Source organism: Anabas testudineus, chromosome 22 (assembly GCF_900324465.2).
Source record: "Anabas testudineus chromosome 22, fAnaTes1.2, whole genome shotgun sequence".
Lineage (NCBI taxonomy): Eukaryota > Metazoa > Chordata > Actinopteri > Anabantiformes > Anabantidae > Anabas > Anabas testudineus.
In genome coordinates this window covers 17,514,220-17,536,602 of record NC_046630.1, presented here as the reverse complement: position 1 = coordinate 17,536,602, position 22,383 = coordinate 17,514,220, and the positions used below count along the sequence as shown (strand labels likewise).

General features: G+C 40.0%; 2 protein-coding genes across 2 annotated transcripts; one reads left to right on the top strand and one right to left on the bottom strand.

Moving 5' to 3' along the window:
• Window positions 1-3,574: 3,574 nt before the first annotated feature.
• On the bottom strand, window positions 3,575-8,688 carry LOC113147703 (oocyte zinc finger protein XlCOF6-like). The gene is made up of 5 exons (XM_026338865.1): window positions 8,248-8,688; window positions 7,140-7,272; window positions 6,936-7,031; window positions 6,639-6,692; window positions 3,575-6,095 (listed from the first exon to the last, which is right to left on the bottom strand). Exons 1-5 carry the CDS (start codon window positions 8,476-8,478, stop codon window positions 4,777-4,779), a joined length of 1,833 nt encoding a protein of 610 aa, XP_026194650.1. The 5' UTR covers window positions 8,479-8,688; the 3' UTR covers window positions 3,575-4,776.
• Window positions 8,689-16,606: 7,918 nt separating this feature from the next.
• On the top strand, window positions 16,607-19,752 carry LOC113148604. The gene is made up of 4 exons (XM_026340349.1): window positions 16,607-17,062; window positions 17,861-18,061; window positions 18,289-18,399; window positions 19,530-19,752. Exons 1-4 carry the CDS (start codon window positions 16,772-16,774, stop codon window positions 19,587-19,589), a joined length of 663 nt encoding a protein of 220 aa, XP_026196134.1. The 5' UTR covers window positions 16,607-16,771; the 3' UTR covers window positions 19,590-19,752.
• Window positions 19,753-22,383: the final 2,631 nt, after the last annotated feature.

Genomic DNA, 22,383 nt, shown 5'->3' with positions numbered 1-22,383 from the left:
GCTTTGGATAAATAAGGTTTTTATTGCAGTGCATGACAATGCATTTTGCTCTTAAGAAGATAAACAAACATCTTTCTTTCAGCATTCTTTACCTTGTCTATGTCCTTGTTTTATCTTCATTTCTCTCTTTATTCCCTCTAATGTCTTAGCTTTATTCTTTCTTTATTTCCTAATTTATTTACGTCCTTTCCTATGAACTAAAGCTTGTTTCAATCCTTTAATTTCCTTAAGATCAAACTGCTTTCTCTAGATACTTGACCACATTTTGCAGATGTTGACTTAAAGACATTGATGGATTACAGTACAGGCTGTAGGTCAGGGGCTCCATAAGCTGTGAAGACTTCTTAACATTTTTGTTACAGGATCCATCCATTAAAATTAACTAAGCGCCCTAAATATGTTTAATAAAATATATCTTTTTCTTTTGATAGTCTATAACAGTTAATAATAACTGTAATTCTCACTTCCTGCAGACTCAGCATTGATTGACTGTGTGTGAGTTGTTCGCCCCTCATCATCCCTGACACCAGTTCAGCTTACAGATGAGCCCACATACGTTTGATAATGTTGCATAATGCCGTGACGTAAGCTCTCACAATGCTCACATTATCATGCTCGCTGCTGATAGCTGCTGCTGCTGACTGATGGGCCGTCCACGTGAGGGGGAGCAGTGAGTGATAAAGAGCCCGACAGAGTTTTAATTAATGGTGTCGATCCAAGGTCAAGATCATCATGTCACCGAGCTGTGCCCCCACAATTGATTGATCACATTCTGCTCTCACACAGTCAGCTGACACACATTGATTGGCTCTGTGGCCTGCGCCAATGCTCCAGATACATCCATCCATTCATTATGTATCTATTCTTTTACCAGTTTTATCCTTCATCCATCCACGTATGCATTTATTATTGGCCCCACTGCAACATCCATCATTCATCCACGTGTTCTTTTACTACTCACTACAGTAAATTCATCTGTCCTTTACTACCACTCACTCATGAATCCCGTGATCCTTCCATTTTTTTATCTATTCTGTGATTCATCTATCAATATTTTAACCCGACCTCCAATTTATCTAATTAGTAACACGTTCATCCATCCATCCATTCATTTAGCCACTTGTTTACCCATCCTACCATCCATTAAACTATTTATCTATCCAACCACCTTTTTATTTTTGTCATTCATAAATACACTTTGATCTACATAATGTATTAAATTAGCTAGTGATGAAACAATCCTAAACAGAAAGACAGACAGACACTAAACTGTGGCCAAATAACAGGAAATACGATAAATAGCAAAACACTATTACTCATTTTAGAAGGGAGTTTCTATAAGATAGACCAGGAGCAGTTGAGGTCTGGCTGCCCGTGTCATCAGGACCTTGGATCGAACCATCATGAGGAAAGAACCTGTGCATGCTGATTGCCTGTTCTCTCTCTGTCCCTACATTTCATCACTCTGCAGTCAGTGACACTCTGTCACCACATGGCTCCAGCTGACCATCAGGGTAGTGACCCCTGAAACTGTCTTCTATTAATCACAGTAAGACAACGTGCAGGGAGCATAGTGGACGAGAAATGAAAGTAGCTGGAGGTCAATCTTGCAGGCAGCAGCGGGTTTATTTGAAGGTATCTAAGGTGATATTGCTGTTTTAGAAATAAATTGAAGCAGTAACGTTTGTCTGCATCCAAAATATCAGCGGTGCAGTGCAGTCCACCCTCGAGTATCCAGCCCCAACAAGCAAGAAGATATTTTGTTATATTGGACACAGTTGAGATAACAGGACTCACATCACTCATCAACCCTGGCGCTCTGAAATCATATTACTCTGTATTTCAGGATGTTGAACTTATTACGAAAGAGTTCCTAATTCAGAAAACCAAAACAATGAGCTAAAAGACTATAAGCCCTTTTACATACACATGATCATAGGATCCATTGTTACTATGAAAATCCTGATTATAGCAGCTTTTATAAGTGAATGATAAGTCCTGAGCCAACACACTATCAAAGCACAACCAGCCGCACACAGAAGTCAGTAAATATTCAGATAAATAATGTGGAAACAAGACCACAAATCATGACCAGAGATTTGACGCCAGCTTTCAGAAGGTTAATACATTCACTATTCAGCAAACAACAAAAAGATACTTCCATCTTACATCAGCAAATCTGGACACAATTCAGGTAACAAATGATGAGTCAATCTGGTGGGTGTTGCATCATGACTTTATTAAAGTCCATGTTGTTGATGTGTAACTGTTGCTGGTATGACTGTTACGCTAAGCAGCTGAAACACTAAGTAGTGCACAACAAGGACTGATTAGGAACCCTGTCACTGTCTGCAACCAACTCCAGTTGCTTAATGAAATTCCTGAGTGACAGTTATTCAGTTTTTGGTCACAGCACACAAGTCTGGGTTCCACTGCCTCTCCTGAGACAGTATGTACTTGTACTCCTGTTATTTTCTAACTGTACTAATATTAAGATACATTTTAGTGTGTTTTTTTATAGACATACTGATACTACTGAAGAGACTTCCTGCATAGAGAGCTTCATCTTGGTGTCAGCAGGACTTTAATCACCATAAAAACACTGAATTCTTAGCAGCATTAAGCACGGCTGGACGAAAGGTGAAGACTAAATGCAATAAACTGGCATTAGAAGTGTGTGACCTGCTTAGTGCAGCCTCAGTTTAGTTTTTCCACAGCTCAGGCTGCCAGTTAGGACGTAATGGTTAATGATCGTGTGTAATCCACTATGAAGGGCTCTTTCAAAATATTCTTTTTGAATTTTCATTCATGTTGACAATTGCTTCAAATTGCATCAGTGCATTTTGTTTGTCTTGTTTTGCTTTTATCTTTTCTTTTTTTTTTTTTGCGTGGTTTTACGTATTTACCCTCTACTTGAAAAGATTAAAAAGAGGAATCTTGCTGCTCAATGCATCTGAGTGGCAAATTGATGAATGTCTAAATACTAAATAAAGCAAAAACACTAAATACCTTCATGTTCTTGTAAGTCCAATCTTCTCCCATTCAAATCTCTTATCATCTGCTGATTGAAATGTAGAATAAGGTCTTACAGGGTCGTGGGGAAGAAAAATGTGTTTTACACAAGTATTTGCTTCATAACTTTCTCTAAAAGATGAGTTGCATGCGAGTTAAAATAAAGAATGACTGTCGTGGTTTGCATACCTGTTGAAAGGACATATCTGAGTGTGTTCAGCTGAATGCTAATACTGGTGTTTCATGTATGTTGGTCCTCTAACACCATCTAGTGGATGACAACTGAAAACAGGATGTGTAGATTCACTGTTACACTGGATTAACCATGTCTGAAGACATTAGTGATTTACAGAAGAATTCCATCTTCCCAGATATGATCCACACAAAATCTTCTCCATGATCATACATAAAGCTACGTGAAGGTTTTGGGGAATGTCCCATATATAATATATATTGATATGAAATAATAATAATAATAATAATAATAATAATAATAATAATAATTGTACTTAGTCTGCATATTTGCTTCTAAAGATTTGTTAGCGAGGTTCACCCTTCTGACCAATTTTCAAGGGTTAGGGTTATAATTTTTTTTCATTTCCATCTTTGTGCTAAGCTAACCAGCTATAACTGTAGCTTGATATTTGACTAACAGATAAGGGAGTGGAATCAACGTTCCATCAAAAAAAAAAAAACATTAAATTTAAATTAGAGACTTAAATACAACTTTTTTTACATCAAAATCATAACATCGAACCAAAATCAGGATGCGTTTCTTTAATGCATTTCCCACTTTTGTACAAGTTCACAGCCATGATGAAGTGTTAATTATATTAGTTGATCTGCTTTCTCTGCTCAGCTCATTTCCTCCCTCCTCTCCTTCCTTTAAGGACAAAGGAAATTACCCACATGTAACTGTGAGCATGTAACACAAGCCTAACCCTAACCCACATGTAACCCTAACCCTTAGCGGTGCTTTATGAAAAAGACAGAAGTCAATAGTTGCTAAAGACGTGTTTTAAGAAGACAATGTGAACAGAATCGATGCTTAAAACCACGGGAAAAATTCAACAGAACTTGTTTTAGTGTTTTTGTTCTCAGCACAAGATACATCTCTTGATTGTCTTAATTTTCTACATAAAAATATGTCAGCAAAATAGTTTCAACTTTTGGCTCAGTTTTGTCAAACCTCCAGAAAACTGTGGGCAATAAACATATTCAATCATTAAACAATGGCAAAAGTATGTGTATGTGGACACTCTTCATCAGATAGGAGCTTCTGGTTTGCTGTTTTTTAACATTCGAGATCTTTGGCCCTATGAGGGATGACATAACAGCATGAAGATATCGTTTTGGATGTTTAGGATAACAGTTTGCTTTGAAGCTCTTTTCAGTGACAATGACAATATCCTTGAGCATAAAACAACTCTTTTCCCAGTTTGTTGTGGAAGAACATTATTGGCTCCCACAGAGCCCAGCCATCAAGACAACCGGAACTCACTGTGAGTCGGAACCTTATCACCAAACTCAGTGTTAGACCTCACTAATACTTTGCTTTGAGGCAAATCTCTGCAGCATTGCTAGAACACCAAGCCTGACATCCAGAAAGGTGGAGGCTGTTATAGCAGCAAATTCATTCCTGTGGTTATTTAGTGTCACACACTTTTGGCCTTGTAGTGTATGTTTCACCCACAGACAGAGAATTTAAAACAATAATCACATTTGACAATAATGTTGCCACAGATCAGTCTTGCTGATTAAGTTTTAAATGTTTTTCTCTGCTGTGTTTTCAAACTGTTCATTTCCAGGATCGTCTGGCAAATGACCCTTCTGATGCTTCTTTAAGTCAGCGCTGTGCAAGAAGCCTTTGTCGCACATCACACAGCGATACGGTCTTTCCCCCGTGTGGATCAGTCTGTGCAGTCTCAGGCTGCTGGACTGAGTGAACCTCCTGCCGCAGATGTTGCAGCCATACATCTTCTCCCCTGTGTGAACTGACATGTGTAACTTGAGATTACTGGGATTGCTGAACTTTTTATCACACTGTTCACAGGCGTACGGTTTCTCCCCCGTGTGGATGCTCATGTGATACTTGAGATTGACCATGCAGCGGAACTTCTTGCCGCAAACGTCGCAAACCGGCTGCTGCCCCGGCTTCCTCCCCGTGTGGATCCTCATGTGGTTCTGAAGCGCGCTGGCGTGGCCGCAGCGCTTGCCGCACATCTCGCAGACGTACGGCCTCTCTCCCGTGTGGGTCAGCATGTGGTGCTTCAGCGCGCTCTGGTGACTGCAACCTTTGCCGCAAACCTCACAGGTGAAAAGTTTTTCTCCCGTGTGTTTGCTCAGGTGATTTTTGAGGACGCTCTCATCGCTGCATCCAAGGCCGAGCACATCGCAGCAGTCTTCTTTTTGCATGTGAGTCACCCGGTGAGTGGTCAAGGATGAGGATGAGAAGAAACTCTCGCCGCACATTTCACAGACAAAATCTCTGTCTCCTGAATGTAGATTCTCGTGATCTGCCAAACGCTGTCTGCACTCAAAGGTCTCTGGACAAAGAGAGCAGACAAATGTCTTCCTTAGGGCACAACACCTGTGCCGCTGAAGCGCCAGCACACTGGAAAACTGGTTCTCACACAGTGTGCAGCTGTGGGTGCTTGGTTTCTTCAGGCTGTGCTGACGCATGTGTCTCTCGTATGTGTACTTGTAAGCAAACTCTGTCCCGCAGTCTGAGCATTTATAAAGCTTCTCTCCGGTGTGACGTCTTGAATGTGCAATGAGTCCCCGGAGTCCAGAAAAACGCTTGCCGCACTCGGAGCAAAGGTGAGGTTTGGTGTGGGTTAGGTAGTGTCTGTCCATTAAACACTTGAGAGCAAAGGTTTTGCCACAAGAAGGACATATGAACGACTCTGTGGTCTTCTTTTTTATTATGGATGTGGAAGTTAAAAACTCTGCATCCTCCTGGAAGTCATCCACCTTTATCACATCAGGGACCTGCTCAGGAAACAGTTCTGAGGTGGGTTCTGTTATCAAGGCGTCAGGTCCAGATGATGATCCAGAGTTAATCACTTGATTGGTTTCATTAGCTGAGGCAAAAAGAAAACTTTGTTAGATTAGGGAACCTGTGACAGACAAAGTGGGAAAACACAGCTGACACACAAGCAATGTTGGTCAAAAAGCACAGCACAAGCATAACCACACTTTTCATTCATAAAGAAAATTAGTTTTTAAATCAGGGAAACATGATAAAATAACAAGATCAGCAAGAACCCGGTTCACTGGTTTTATTTGTTAATATTCCTTTTTCAGGATGTAAAAACGAAACGCAGAGAACTACAATACAAAACTAATACAAATAAAAAAAGCAACAACTGTGAATAGAAAAATAAACTTCAGCATACTAAATATGATTCATAACTTTATTATTCATATTATTTTTATTGCAAACATAACTTGCTAATAAATGTTTTTATTGTGAAAAACAGATATAATTGAACTAGAAAACGTTCATACGTGTATGCTGGTGTTGGGATTTATGACTAATCAACTTTCCATACTCACACTGACAATCATTTAAGATTTAAACTTAAGATTTAAGCTGGTTCGATAAAAATATAAAAAGTGGTTACCAGGCTCAATTACTGATTCTGAGTCAGCTGGTGATGCTTCACTCTGTTGTTCATCTGAAAACAGCAAATACAACATTAGTATCGGTGAAGCTCATACACTGCACTTCGTAAAGAGGGATTTAAAACATCAACAGTGTCAGTGTCATAATACTCGTTAGGGTTAGCGAAAATCTTAATACTCTTCAACACATCCTGATTTTCAAGTAGTCTGTAGCAATGTGAGGAAAACTAAACTTTTTGCTCTGAATTATTTAGATATCAGTAAAGAAATCATACCACACATGGGTGGGTAATTACCTCTTAAATATATATGGTTGTTTTCCTTTCTTAATGCTTCTTTAGGTCCTTTCTCAATTTTCTTTCTCTTCTGACGACAGCGTCTGCCAGCTGAGTCTGTAATTTCACAACAAGAGTATAAAACCTTGATTAAAACACATAAAATGCCAGTGTGTGAACATAATAAAGTCCCTCCACAATCACACAAGCCATTAGCTGACTTACACACTGATTTCTGCTCTGCACTTCTCTGGTTCATCTTTTCATTCATCTCTTCACACATGGACACTTTCAACATCATTGATATTTTCTGCACTGCACCTTTGGTCCATGATTCCATAAGGGTTGCAAACTGGTTCTGTAAAGTAATGGATAAGAATGAATAACAAGCAAGTCAACAACCAATAAAGCAACTGATTTGCTGAGTGACAGTAAATGTAAATGCTCATTAATAACAAATATATAGGTCGGTGAAGATTCTCATTCGTCCAGGTGAAGCTATCTGAAAATTCAGCCAACTGGACTTCCTTCTTGTTAGGTTGAACATTTCTCTACTCATCTAAGTAGCTTCTTCAATCTGAAGAAGGTTGATTAGAGACCACAAATTTATGCTCCAGGTTTGGTTTCACTTCAACTCTGGCCTGATTGAGCTCGTTAGGTGAAACAGTGAAAGAGGAGGTTGTGAAGGATGTAATAGTCACACCTCTACAAACCCCCCTTATCATCTAAAATGGATCATTAGGTGAATCCAACCTGGTGCAGGTGTGAATTGGGCCTCATCTTTCTGGAGATTGATGAAAGGGCAGCATGATAAATAGAAGACAGGTTGTGTCTAAGGCCACCTCTATTGATTTGCACATGCAAGGCTTCTCTCAAACCACTTGTCTTCTGCACTGTATGCGGTCCAGTGCAGTGACGAATGCTCTGAGTTGTTAAATTGGAGAAACTAAACATCCCCTACACAGGAGGATGGAACATCACAGGACCTGAATCAGCTGTGCAACTTCATCTTAAGGACAAAGGACACTTCGAGGACAATGAGGTTTGCATATTGGACAGAGATTAAACAAGTGGTTTGATCTGATTCAAATCATGACGTGAAGGTTATGTTTGAAGTACAACAAGACATTTCGTTTCGCCATGATTAAGATGTTTAACTTAAGCACATTAAACACTTTGCTTTTAGAGTCGCTGTGGAGTCCTCACTATGGCAACAACCGATAGTGCTCATGGGTAATGTAGTTTGTGCTACCGTTATAGCTCAAACTGGTGAGTTAAAACAAGCACTCTGTGATGTAGGACGCTAAGGAAATTGTGTGTGTGTGTGTGTTACCGTTATATTTGTATTAAACCGCCGTCTCTCCTCCGCTGGGGTCACCTCTCTCTCCGCCTCCTCGTTCTTCACAGACATTAACGCGACTTGCGCCGCAGCAGCGCGGTGCTGATCGGCCATGACGTTAGCCCAGCACTGGTCCAGAAGTCTGCTGAGCTCCGTCACCGCCGCCGCCACCAGGGTCTCCATTACAGTAGATAACTGACTCTGAAATATTTCCAGGGTGAACATGTTTGTGAGTAGCTTGACGGACTTCTTTAACCTGCCGCTGCGGTTCACTTATCAAACTCTCATTTTGTTTCTTCGTCTTGCTTTTTCTTCTTCTTCTACTACGTCTACTTCTTCTTCTTCTTCTTCTTCGTGGGATTCACAGCGAGCTGTAACAACAGTTAAAGGACACTTCCGCCCTCTAAAGGTGAAGCGGTAGCACAGTTGCTCATCTTTGACCTTCTATTATATTTTGGAAAATGCAAAATCACCTTCATTAATTTAGAAAAACAAACGGCATAGTTCAATACTATGGACGTTCTCAGCTTTCGTAATTTTAAAAGCAGTTTGAGAATTTATTTAACCAGTGTAACCGAATTATGTACTAAGTACATTAATGGCAACGATCATGTGAATATTTAGTTATTTAAATAAATAAATAATCTTATTTTAGGTGCTAACTTGATCTCAGTATCCTGTAATGTCGGAATAATGAGACCAGAGGGAATGACCAGTAGTGTTACTATTGATGTACATATGTAGTTCCTCACTGTACCACTAGAGGGGAGCAAATACACATGATTGATAACAAACTCAGGCCAGAGTTTAAAAAACAAAATAAAAATTTGAAAAAAGTAAAAAATGCAGCCTCACAATCTTACAAACTTTAATGTGTGGACAGAATCTTAAATAACTGTACAGAAAAAGACTATCTTAATAATACAAAAGTATAATAACGTCTCACTGTTAGATAGAAAATAAATGCACATGCAGCCTCTTGCATTTCAGACGCTCTCGTTAAGGCGTCTCTACAAATCATTGCTTTAGCATTTGTGTCAAAATGTTGTGTGTGTGTTGACCCAACTCTTGTTCCTGCTGAACTGAGCCAGTGTGTTTAATCCAACTGCTGTCAGCTCAGCGGGCACGAGAGGGAAGCCAGATGTTCCCCCGTGGTCGAGAGACTGCAAGTGTCCCGCTGATGGTTCCATTCAAAGCAGATGAGAATAGTGAAACATTTTGGACATTAAGCGAAACTTAGCAGGAATTTCATTTCCATGCACAAGACACGTTTGCTTTATTGTACTTCAGCCTTTGTATTTCCAAAAGGCATTTCATTTTATGATATGATCTTATAGATTAACATCAGCCCCGAGGTTAGGAAAACATCATTTTGCCATTTAATATAATCCTCCCATTGTTAAAGTTCCAATGAATTGAAACTGGCAACACTGCAGATGATCACACATTCTACACAACAAAGCAGCCAAGTCACAAAACTGAATTCTCATACTGATAGATCTGATAAATTGGATGAATTCTCTCCTTTTTCCAAGAAGCCCAGTGGTGCAGGGGCCGGTACAGAGACGCTGAGGCTCAAACAGAACATCTGTGGCTAAATTTGAGCTCTTGTTAGATCATAATGATAATTCTAAGCTGTATCCAAATATTTTATTGAGGGAACAAAAATATGTTCCACAGATTATTGTCCATTTTTATTGTTTTAGGCTTATTGTTGCCAGGCATTCTGGGCCTTTTTACCCTCACACAACCCCAACTTTCATTCATCTGTTTTTCTAATGCTATATAATTCTAGGTTTAATGTATACTCAGTCAAGTGTCTTTTGCCTTTTGTGATATGAGACATGTAAACTTATGGAGATACAACATTAAATCCACCTGATGGTTGCGGGCAACTTATCAAACTGTCAGGTCAGCATGGATACTCTGACCTGCAGCCACACAGCCTCACATTCAGCGAGCTGCGATGCACTGTGTCACACCTCACACCTGTCCACTACCTGCTTTATTTAATGTTGTGGCTGATATAGATTTCTGGATCCTAGCCGGAGTCACTACTCATACATTATAATTATATACTATACTTTCAGTTTATACAGACAAATGAATATATATATATGCAAAAGAACATACAAAATAATGAGGTGATGAACAGGATTTACATTTAAAACTGAATCCTCGATATATAAGATAAATAAATCCCCATTATTTCCTAAACATCTGGGCACTGCAGTTTGTATCAACCGTCCCTCAAATGGGAGTAAATGGTACATTTGTTGGGGACTATTTCCAGCTGTGGATTAATACACATTTGCAGCTCTAGAGAGTATTTACAGCAGCACGATGGTCGATGTGAGACCGAATCTCAATAAAGTACAGAATGCGTGTGTGGAAGTGATTAGGGAGCATGTTACCCATTACAGCGGTGGATGCGTTAGTGGACAACAATGGAGCTTTGTGGCTCAGAGGAATAAGACATGCCAGGCTTTGGAAAGACAGACAATATTTGTTAGTAGAATCAAGTCTTTGTGGTTTTTGGTCTTTTTGCATTTGTGAACAAAAAGTCCCTTCACACATCCTTAAATGAAAAATGAACACAAATTTGTTTAAGATTTGGACCCAAAGAAAAGGTTCACTTTTACACATGAGGACATTAAAACATTGAAATCATTTTGAACATGCTGAATGACAAGATTATATACATCAGCGGGAAGCAGGGAGGAACAGAATCATTTAGTCATACATCAATTCTGTCCAAGTGAAGAACTTAGCCACTGTGAACAAATTGTTAACCACCCTGTTCAGCAGTCGACTAAGCTCTGCACCTGATCAGAAACAGGTACGCGACACAACACAGCACAGCACCAACACACTAATCCACTCATCTTGCCTCAGAAGAGCTCTTCTCCCCAGGTGATCCACAGCCCGACAGCATGAAGAACTCCCCTCTTAGGAATGTTCAGAAAGGGCAGGTAGGAAAAAGGAGTGACACCCGGCTGGTATGAAGAAGAGAAATATCCAGGCATCCAGTTAAAAAAGAAAAAAGAAAGAAAGAAAGAAAGAAAGACAGCAGCAGCAGTAGTGGACGCAGTAGCAGTGTAGTAATCCCTGGCAATGTGATTTTTTACATTTCTGAGCCAAATCATAATGCCAGAGACCCACACAGCCACAGCGAAGACACGCCAGCGACCTGCAGGAAAACCCACACCTCTGCCTCCTGGCGTCATCTCGCTCCTTTTTCCTCTCATGTTCCACTCTCTCCGGTCCTCCCTCCCTCTGCCCCCCTCCCTCCCCAACTCGCCCCCTCTCAGGCTCCTATGCTCGGTTTAACTTTGGGTATTTCTCTCATTAACTGTTACGCCTATATCAGGAACTCCAGAGAGGCCCAAGGAAGTCTGGCTTTCAAATAAAATGACAGCGTGCTCGTCTGATAGTAACTAACGATAATCACCCCCCCCCCCTCTCTCCGCTGGGTGGGTGATGGGTCTCGTGGCAGGTGCGAGGGAGTTCTGGGACTTAACAGACAGTTATTACACAAAATTAAAAAAACTCCATCTGTGGAGCTGATTGATGTTTATTAATATTAATTTAAGAGATTGATTTGTAAATTTCAATTCATAAAAAGGAAACATTAAAAGAATAATTCCCTCAAAAGCCAATGATCAGTGTTCTTTCAGGCTGGCCTTTCTGTAGCCTTGATGAAGTTATAATATGTTTGCAGATCAGCAGATCAGCTCAAGGCATACAGCAGCTACATGCCAATGTCACAAGGCCTTAACAAACCACACATCACGTTCAATACCTGAACGTGGTTCTGTTCCTTCTTGATATAACAATACATATTATTGTATTTGGAGGATCAACAAAACTCCCTTTTCTAGCTTCTGGGAAAGTATATAAATAATACAGAGCGTGGCCGCTGACCTTGTTAGTAGCTTGAGGTTTTCCTGTTCTCATCTTTGGGTTGTTTTTTGGTATTTTTAGCTGCAGTACCACAACAGGCCACAAGGTCGAGAAAGACAGAAACACTGAGTGGCAGCAGGGCATCCAGCTCTCTTAATCGTGGATGTATTAGGAAGAGTTAGTCACCAGATTACAGGCCAGCACACAGTTGATTCCTATGAAAGGCGGTGCTGTTCACTGGTTCAGTAATAGGTAACAGGTTTAAGGGAAGAGTTGATATTCTAGATAAAGGGGCTGCTCAGCTAATGACGAACAGAACAAGTGCATTGTTATCGCAAATCATTCTGCTGCCACATACCAGCAATAACTCTGGAGTTTCATCATGGAGCCAAACCCATCTGTGCGTCCCTCTGCATTCCCAAACAAGAACAGCCAATGTGATCTGTCAACAAGACCCTGGCTCCCACCGCAGCCCTTTAGTGGTCCTTCCAGGGGGGGGGGGGCACTACCTTAAACCTCTCAATGAGAAGCAAAAGTTCCCTCGTGGATCAGCAGATCGACAGATCAACAGATGCCCTCAGCCGGAGAGTCCCACTCTCAGATTAAGAGAAGAAGACGCTGATGGGAAAAAGGAAGAAGTTTTAAGATACAACAATTCTGCTAGTGAACAATAGAAACAGGAGATCAAGTCTAATGTCAACCTGTCAAATGGACCAAAATTAAGAAAGTTGTTCACACAGTTTCAGTTCACTGAAAGACACTGAAATGCTCTGTAGAGCTGTGAGACCACAATAGGCTTGGTGGTTTACCACTACGAGCGAACTCACTATGTGCAGTCATTCGAGTTATTAACATAAATATAGTGGCTTTGTGAGGTTTAAATAGGAATGAAAAGGTTAATACTGTAATTAACAAATACAGGTCACTCATATTATAGAAAAACCCTGGTGTTGTCAGGTGTAGTGCAGGTAGCGTGTGTGGACATGATAGTGAACAGTAATCGTGTGATCAGTTGGTGCCTGAAGCTGAATCTCAAACATTCAACACAATTAGCCCAGTAGGCTAGAGTTCACATTAGTTTTTGTATTGATATGAAGACACCATATGAACGCCTGGGATGTTAGGATGATCAAAATAAGGTCAACTGTGAATAAATGCTCTACGCAGCCAATCACTGATGACTGGTTTATGGTTTATAGCTGCACTCCACAGCTGCCTCTTGAAGCTGTCACTCAGCCCAGATTCTCATGTCACATAAACGATTTTCACAATAAATCTTCAGCTCTTAGCCAACCCCTGTGAAAAGCACGCTCACGGTTCGAGCAGGTACCAGCAAACGTGCTCAGGCTCAGGCTGAACCTTAACACAACCCTGGTGCACGTCGAGCGGGCAGACGTGCGTGTGTCTGCTGGAGCTTGCCTAATGGGAATCACACTACAATAACACGCTGGGTCCTGCTCGCTGGGGTTTCAGTTTTTACATGTTTAATCTACAGAGGCGTGACATACCAAGCGTGATCTTGGCATGTTACCCCCGCCAGCTGTTCAGCCATCCTACCTCTGACCTCTTAACCTCTGGGAGTCCGAGTCAAACCAAGCTTGACCTGTTGAGACCTTCATGAAAGGTGCAGGTCTGGTGACTGAGCTTGTACTGGAATAATTTGAGCAACTAGGTGGAAGAAGAGTTTGAAATTCCTGAACATGCAACCACTATTCATATGTTCAGGGGCAAAATGTACTGTAGATATTTTAGATCCCTACATAATTACAGTGATAATAGTATCTGAATTGTTATATTATATTTTAAAAATTTTAGCTGTATTTGCCAAGGTCTGTGTACAAAAACCTACATAAGCAATACTGTATATATTTTCCTTTTAACCAGGCTACCTGTTGCCCAATGTTTCCAGTCTTCATGCTGTTGACTTCATATTGTACTTATTTAATCTATATTACCAAATGTAGGCGCATATCTCAGCCCTATCCTTTTGTAAAAAATGTTATTTCACTTTATTCACCCGACCTTCACACCGATCTGCACACCTGCTTCCAATTTCCCTATCAGCCCTCATAACTTATTGCTTATACTGAAAAATATGAGCCAATAGGCTGCTTAGAAAACTTACATCAAGTCAAAGAATGGTATTTGTTCTTCTTACACATCTTAATGTTTGTTGTCTTGATCAAATATTGCATGTTGTGTAAAATTGTGTCTTAGTTTGGTTGATCAAGATTTGTAATGTTGTTGTTTTTTTCTTTATACTGGAAAACTAACTATATTTGAAGATTTTTAACTCTTTAACAGTGCATGCTGGGAAGTATAGTAACAGTAGTGTTTTTTATAAACTTTGTTTAATTACTGGTCATTCATTCAACTCATCAACTTCAAGTCAGAACCACTCTTAGCCTGAAAATAGAAAGCCTTGATATATATTTCAAATTAAAAATTAAAAATATTAACCAAATTCCCCGTCTCAGTTGACTATAATGCAACACAGACATAAAATAAATAACACACAACCATAAACCAAAATATATTTCATTCATGCATAGGTGTAGGGGGGAGGGTGGTGGTGAGGCTTAAAGTAAAAATAATATCTGAGTCATTAGATGGTTTTACTGCCAAAGAGGAACCAAGCAGTCAATGTGCTGTAAAACCGAAGCAAACAGCTCAAAAAGGCCAAAATGTTCTCTGATGGTTCTCAAAGGATTCTCCACAGTCTTTGCTGATAGCATCCCATGTGATTGCAAGGCGTCAAACATTCACTGTCTTGTGTTATTTAACCTCTTTGATCTACTGACCACTGGTGTTTTTGCTTTTTATTTTTATTTTATCTCGGTATCATAATGGGATTTAGTCAAATGTAGAATCATTTACTATGGTTACTCAAATGACTCAAAAATGTATTGAAAGCCATGCAAAGTTTAGAGTCTGTAAACATAAAAAGAAACTTGTTTTTTCTTTAGTAAATTTAAGAATATTTTATGTCTTTTGTCAACAGAATGTCTCAAAATGAAATAAAACATGTCCTCTTACCGTAGAACGTGCTTTGTCCTGGTACTCTTGCAGTGACCCCGTGACACTGCCTTCCTGCAGCTTCCTTGTGTATCCTGAATGCCAGGAGGAAGGAGTGGGCTGAGGCTGACGCCGTTCTCTCTTTTACAAATCAGCCTTTATGAGTTGACATAGTGTCGCTTGTGCATTAGGCCTGCCCCAACTCCAAAACAATTCAAAGAGCAGTTTGTTGGTCTGTCCCTCGTTGGCACAATGCAGCTCTTTCAGTCCGAGTCTGAGTGTAGGAAGTCGTGTCTCTCAATACAATTCAGTTCAATTCAATTCAATTCAATTCATTACACAATATGATTACACTTTTAACAAATGGAAAACAGTGTTAGTATTCATTTGTGTTTGGTCATCTGGAAAACATAAAGCCAATATTAAGTTTCCATTTTAGTGCAGCTTTGGCCTCCTCCAACCACAAAGAGGAAATATAATAATTATAATCTGCTCTTCAGCTCCTTCTGTTTTAATCTGACATTGACCAATTAGTGTGTACGGAAAAGAAAAGAAACCTTGACCTGTACACAAGACAATAACACAAGAAAAAACAAAGGGAATAAGATTTTTTATTTTAAAATGAAAATGGCCTGGACAAGAATGTTGGGCCCCTTAATCTCATATTGTTTTGCACAAGCTTTAGAGGCAATAATCACAGCAAACTCTGAGACTTCTGCACCGGAAACAGGTATTTCAGCTCACTCTTCTTGACCAAACTGCTCCAGCTGCCTCATTGTTGAAGGCAGCCTCCTGCACGTTTCAGTTCTTTCTAGATCCTTGATAATATTCTGTTATTTAGAATTAACCGTCATTTTGGTTTAGGACATTTTAATTTGTTGCATTATCTAAAATATTCTGTTGAGTCAAACATTTCAAAGGTAAAGTTTCTTTTTTCATTTGTTTTATTGCTTTTGTCAGTTTCAAATTATTTCACCTCAGCATCAGGCTCCACGGTCGCCCAGCAGATGTCTCTCATGTTTTACGTTTGAGTGTGAATGTAACTCAGGCTCATTTGCTTGATGAGAAGTGTTCAGTGTTCAGCAAAATATTGACAACTGTAAACCTGCAGCATTCACTTCATCACTGAAACAGCATTTATGAGCAATATAGAATGAATGTAGATTTTTCTGACAGAGCTCATGAATCTTGTTTTCTGTGTAGACAGTCTTTAATGTTCACATGTGGAATAAAGAATTAGCTGTGAGTGTATTAAATGTGGTTAATTAGAGTAGAATCACAATCCTGGTTGTGACGTTATATAAATATCGAGCCCCCGGGTTAACTTCTTCTATTTTATAATTCATACGTCAGTCTGGGAACTCCCGCCTTGTTTCCGTCTGGCTCTCCTCCCTCTCCTCATCCCTCTATACTTCACCATTCTGAGCTCCAGACCTCCTCAGGGAACATCTGAAGCAGGACAATAGTGGTCCAGCAGATGTGGATTCAGCAGAAGCCAGTATCTGGATGCACACGTCTGTTGATCAGAGGACTGGGGATCTAGCTTCTAAGACCTGCAGAAAACTGGACTGGTAGTCTGTACCAGATAATAAGCCAGAGTATGAAGGCCAGCCTGGTGTTACAGCTGTCCAGTTTGCTTGTGGGACTCTGTCAGGCCCATCGTGACCCTCCACCACATAGTGCCTCCACATCGAAGCAGACAGGTGGGGTCCCTGTATCTCAGCTGAGGATGCTCTCTCTGGGGCTGGCTCACCTTCTGCACGGGGTGGCTGAGAACGCCGAGCAGATGGAGCGACAGGGAGAGCAGGTGTCGGCAGAGCTGGACGGAGCCACAAGGAGTCTGGAGCGTCTTCGTGAGCACGGCTTACAAGCAGGACGGACTCACAAGCAGGTGAGGAAGAATCCCAGATTCAGATTTGACCCTGATTTCAGACAGCAGAACCTTTTCTTTTAGCTTACATGATTTTATGATAAATTGTAAGCCCACTGTTCCCTGTGATTCTCCCTGAGTTACTTATAAAAACCCATTTTTCCCACTTTCAACCCTTTTTTTTTAATCCTTTTTATACTGAGTGAAATGTTCAACATAAATTCTTATTACAGTGAGTGCAGCCACAATATGATGCAACACTCAGAGCATGTTATTGTCTTCATGGTCCAGGTAACTTGCCTAGACACGTAGTGTCAGATCTTCCGATTATTTCCAGGCAAAATCAGCGTGTTGAAATGCACTTAAACACCTAATGAAACAAGTCATAATCATAAATCATGGACACATTTCTTCGTTATTACAACTTAATTACTTCAACCCTGTGATACTGCATCAGGACTGAGCTGAAGAGGAGTTTTATAAAACAACTGTGATGATGTCATCAGAGTTATATTAGACGGAGCTTGAGACTTAAGTAGTTGAAGCAGAACCTGTGTTACAAGTTGGACTATACTGAACCATAATTTGACTTTTGTGGCTGATTCTTCCTGACACATACTGTAACAGCGTGCTAGATTTCAAGCTGTGCCAGAGAGAGAGGGAGCTTTATGTTTAATTAAAGATTGGAATGTGAGAGTCTGTCACAGACAAAAAAAATTTAAAAGTTAGACGTAAGAACTTGCAAATGATCAGTGGGTGAATACAGATGTGTTGAAAATGATGAATGCTTGGAATAAAGGGACATAATGTGCTGTTCAGGTGAGGAAAGACCTGCAGATCTTGAGTGCCAAAGGGGACAGGCTGCAGAGAGCGGTCACAGACCTGAAGAAGGGGCTGGAGGATCTGGAGACGGAGCAGGGAGCCATGCAGACCTGGATGAGCTGGATCCATCAGAAAGTGAAGAGCTTGAGCGAGCCGCTGTCAGGGGGCCACGCTCAGATCAACGTTAGCTCTGTGAAGGTGATTAAGACTCGTGCACAAATGCACATATAGAGCGAATCCCTGAACAGAGTTCAGTGTCACATTGAATGATCTCTGTACCAATAAAGTCTTCTTCTACTGAAACCAACTTTAGGCCGTTTCGCTCGATGTTATTATCTAAAACCTTCAAGATCAAATATGACTGGGGGCATTGGAAGCCACATCTTTGACAGGGTTTGTCCCTTCATATCTTTGTTGTGCTGTAGGATATCATTGATAAACAGGCCCAGCAGCTTGCCAGTCTGACCTCTGAAGTTTCAGCCCGGGACAGACTGATCAACAGACGCCTGCAGCACATTGAACAGCTGGAGAAACAGGTAGACACACACATGCCGTTCAAATGTGTGGGGAAAAAAGAAACGATCCAATGGCACACTGTGTTTGCTAATGCATGTTTAACAATATAATAGGCTGACACATCATTAGAAAACCCTTTTGCACAGCTGAGTGCATGTATGTTATCATGGAAAACTAAGTGAACTGCAACCTGTGTGTCACCATTACTAGCACGGTTCTGGTAGCAGTAGTAGTTGTAAAAGATTATTTCATTTGGATGAACTGTAGTCCAAAGGTGAGTCTCTCTAGTTTCAGGAGACTTTGTACTTTATTAATTGTCTGTAGTAGATGACCATGCTACTATAGGGTTAAAATAACCACTTACATTAGAAAGAACCTATTATTGAAATTATTCAAGGAATCTTTGTAGAAGCAGTAATTTTATAACCATAATACAACTTTGATCACAAATCTCCTTATTTTCCATGAAAAACATCGATGTTTTCGCTTGTGCTGGTGATGGGTTTCTGGACTGCTATGCAGATATTCCAACTGCTGCATCTAACTACTGTACAATAGTGATTAACAATTTGCAATATGATGCTATGAAATCTGCCTTTCTTTCACAAAACAAAGATATTTGTAAGAGACCCAGTCCAGGACATGTGAATGGGATTTTTTTCTGTATATGCAGTGTTTGTTGTATTTTGCACATTTTATACAAAACAATTCAGTTTGATGGGAAGAATACAACAAGGAACATTTTACAAAGTTTAACTTTCTGAAGCAAGCAAGAAATATTTAGTTTCACAATATGTTTTTCATTAAAAGTTCTGAGATGCATTTTTTTTTTTTTTTTTAAGGAAGACTAGAACAGTTTTGTCGTGGATCCTCGATGCAGTGTTCTGATTCAGGATGAGGTTCTTATGTGGACAATAGGAGTTGGAAACTTTTTAAAGTGGTACAAGGACACTTTAATGTGTATTTGTATTGTATAAGTTCACTGTCATAGAGAACGCAGTATGAAGTGATGATTTAAGGTTTCCTCACCAAACATAGAAAAATGTTAGTCAAATACCCAGAACCAGTCATGTTGTACATTAGTCTTACTGTTTCTGGACAAACAATGATCCATTTCTAAATTTCCCACCTGTCTGTGTGTGTGTTTTAGGTTTCTGAGAGTCATCTACCAGCACAGAGTGCAGTCTCCGACTCCGACTGTGTCCGATGAACAGCTGCATCAACACAGACACTGATCGAATGAACTGCATCGACACTCACTGGAGGACGTGTCACAATAACTGTATGTCTACTGAAGACTGAGATACTGTAAATACACAACCCGTCAGTTACAAAAAAAGTATTTTAGCTTGTGTTGTGAACTTCTGAAAAAATTTCTTGTCCTCTGTTTAAAATGTTCAAAAATAAAACGTTCCTGGTCTTGAGTCACCGTGTTGTGGCTCTGACTTGCACAATGTTGTGGTTGACGATGGTGGTGAAATGTCGTGTGAAAGATAGTTTGCACATTCACACCCAAATAAACAGAAATGCACTGAAGTCGGACGAACCTTCGCGCTGAGCGTCATCATCTAAAAATACACAGTCTAATCAAGTTGTACAGGAATTTAAACAAAGCCGCCTTGAGGTTGGAAGTTAAAGCTTGTGTTTAGGTTCTCTGCAGGATTACCAGTGGTGGTAAGTAACTACATACATTTACTCATGTATTGTACTTAAGTACAGTTTTGAGGTAATTACACTGGAGCATTTCTATTTCATATTACTTTTCTTTTTACTCTAATATAAATCAGAAGAAAATACTGCTACTCTTCTTAATGTATTATCCCCCTGTCTAAATGGTACTTCTACTTGAAGCATATATTTCTAATCAAATATTTGCACTTTTACTTGATTATTGGGTTTGTGTACATTAAACACCTCCTTTACTGAATGTCAAATTAAATACAGTCTTTATACTGTAACATGGCATAAAATGGTACAAGCACTGCATAACCTTGACCTATTTTAGATGTTTATAGGTCGGTCAAAGACTGATTACTCATTTGTCTAGCTTTCTATTTATCAAAATTTCAAAAAGACCCTTTATATCTGAAGGGCTGGACAGGGTTGAGTGAACTGATTTAGTTTCCCAGAGTTATATAATATAGCTTTAATTGATAATGCTGTAAAACAAAGGAAGGCAACACAATTAAAACTGCTTTACTGTACATTAGAAACATTAAATGGTAATAAAGGGCAAGTAAATAAAATGCAAATTCAAAAGAAATAATCAATTTGATAAAAAATAAAAAGATTAAAGAACAATATGAGTAAGTAAATAAAGTAAAGCAAATAAAAAAAGTGATTGAAGGTTAAAATTTGGGCTTTATCAAGGTTAGCATCCTGCCAGTTAGTTGGCGCTTTAAGTGCAAATTAATTATTATAAAAACTACTTGGACTGGCATGAATTTCAAACACAACAACGAAAGGACCGCAGAGCATGAACAATTTTGTTGACCTGACTTTTCCTCTCTCACCACCATGAGGTGCAAAGTAAGTGGTTAGAGTGAACTGTGAGTCTAAATTTACACATCCTCAGCATGAACTGTAGCATCTTTATTTAGTGTCATCATCAACTATGTGCTTTAGTAATTAGACAAAAACTGCACAGGAGTGTTAACCAACGATAGAAGGGGAAACTGTAGGTTTAAGCTCCCATAAGATCAAAAATAAGTATCTGGGGGTGGTCTAAACGGTTCAGAGCCATTACATAATGACAAAGGCTTGTTCATTATTCACTGGAGGAATTGAACCCCAAACCCAAATAGTGGCAAGGTACTGTGAAGGACAAACAGGAAATCGAACCTGCACCGGTGTCTGTGCACCCCCACAGCTGTCTCACAGCCAAATGTGACAAAGGTTGCGTGTCGAATCTTCGAGGACTGAACTGATATCTGATGGCCTCAAATCACCGTCTTGACGGCCAACTTGCAGGCAGCCTGTCCCCTCTGGTGTTCCCAAACAAACCTCCAACGTACTCGAACTTTGGCCCACTTAGAGGACAAACCAGAGAAAGTACTAGTGCGAAAAAGAGAATAGAAAATTGTTCTTGGGGATGAATAATAACACAAAATCATGACCAAAGGAAAGGAAATAAAGGAAAAGAACAGCAAAGGAAGGAAGGGAGGGAAGGAGAAATACAGAAAAGCAAAAAAACACAGAAGCACCAATGGAAACATGATACACTGTACAGCAGATTCAGGCTGGACTGCAGCGTGGTGAGTGCCAGAGCTGCAACAGCACCTCCTAGAGGTCAAAAGGAAACACTGACATTTTCTCTTTTTATTTGTATTTTATTTTTAGCTCTGCCTCTGCTGACTGATACAAAACCAGAAATCATTTCATCTTTTGTGGCAGTCACTGCTGCCAGAGTGACTGAGTGGATACAAGTGAATATGTTTGTTGATCTGATGTCTACATTACATGTTATCTCTGTTCACACATCTGCCGTGAGGGCTGACGGCTACATAGGCAACTGTTGGGCTTACAGTCTCAAATGTGGTGCAATTCATATGTGGCTTTTGTCAGTGTGGTCAAGTGGTGTTGAAAAAAAGGAGCATCTGTCCTAACATTTACAAATTTGCAATGTGCATTCAGGCTCTTTGTTTCAGTTCACACCTTCTTGATGTACGTACAGTCTCCCAGCTAGTCAGGTGTCTCTGTGGCCTCTCTCGCTAGTCTCTGTCTTGCACAGTCACTCAGTTTCTGAGGATGGTCTGATAGAGGTGGATTTAGACATGTTTTGCTAGTGTCCACACCCTAACTTGTGCTTTTCATCATCTTCATCACCTTCCAGATACAGTATATTATATTACACACATCCAGGTATTCTCCATTACACTAACTGTGTCACACCTAAAACCTGGTAGGGATCTGTTTTCATGTTGAGGGGGGGGAAACTAAAAAAGGTTTATAAGTAAGTAAATAGGGTTTTGTTTTAGCAAACATCTAATGCCAAGTAGCTGGTG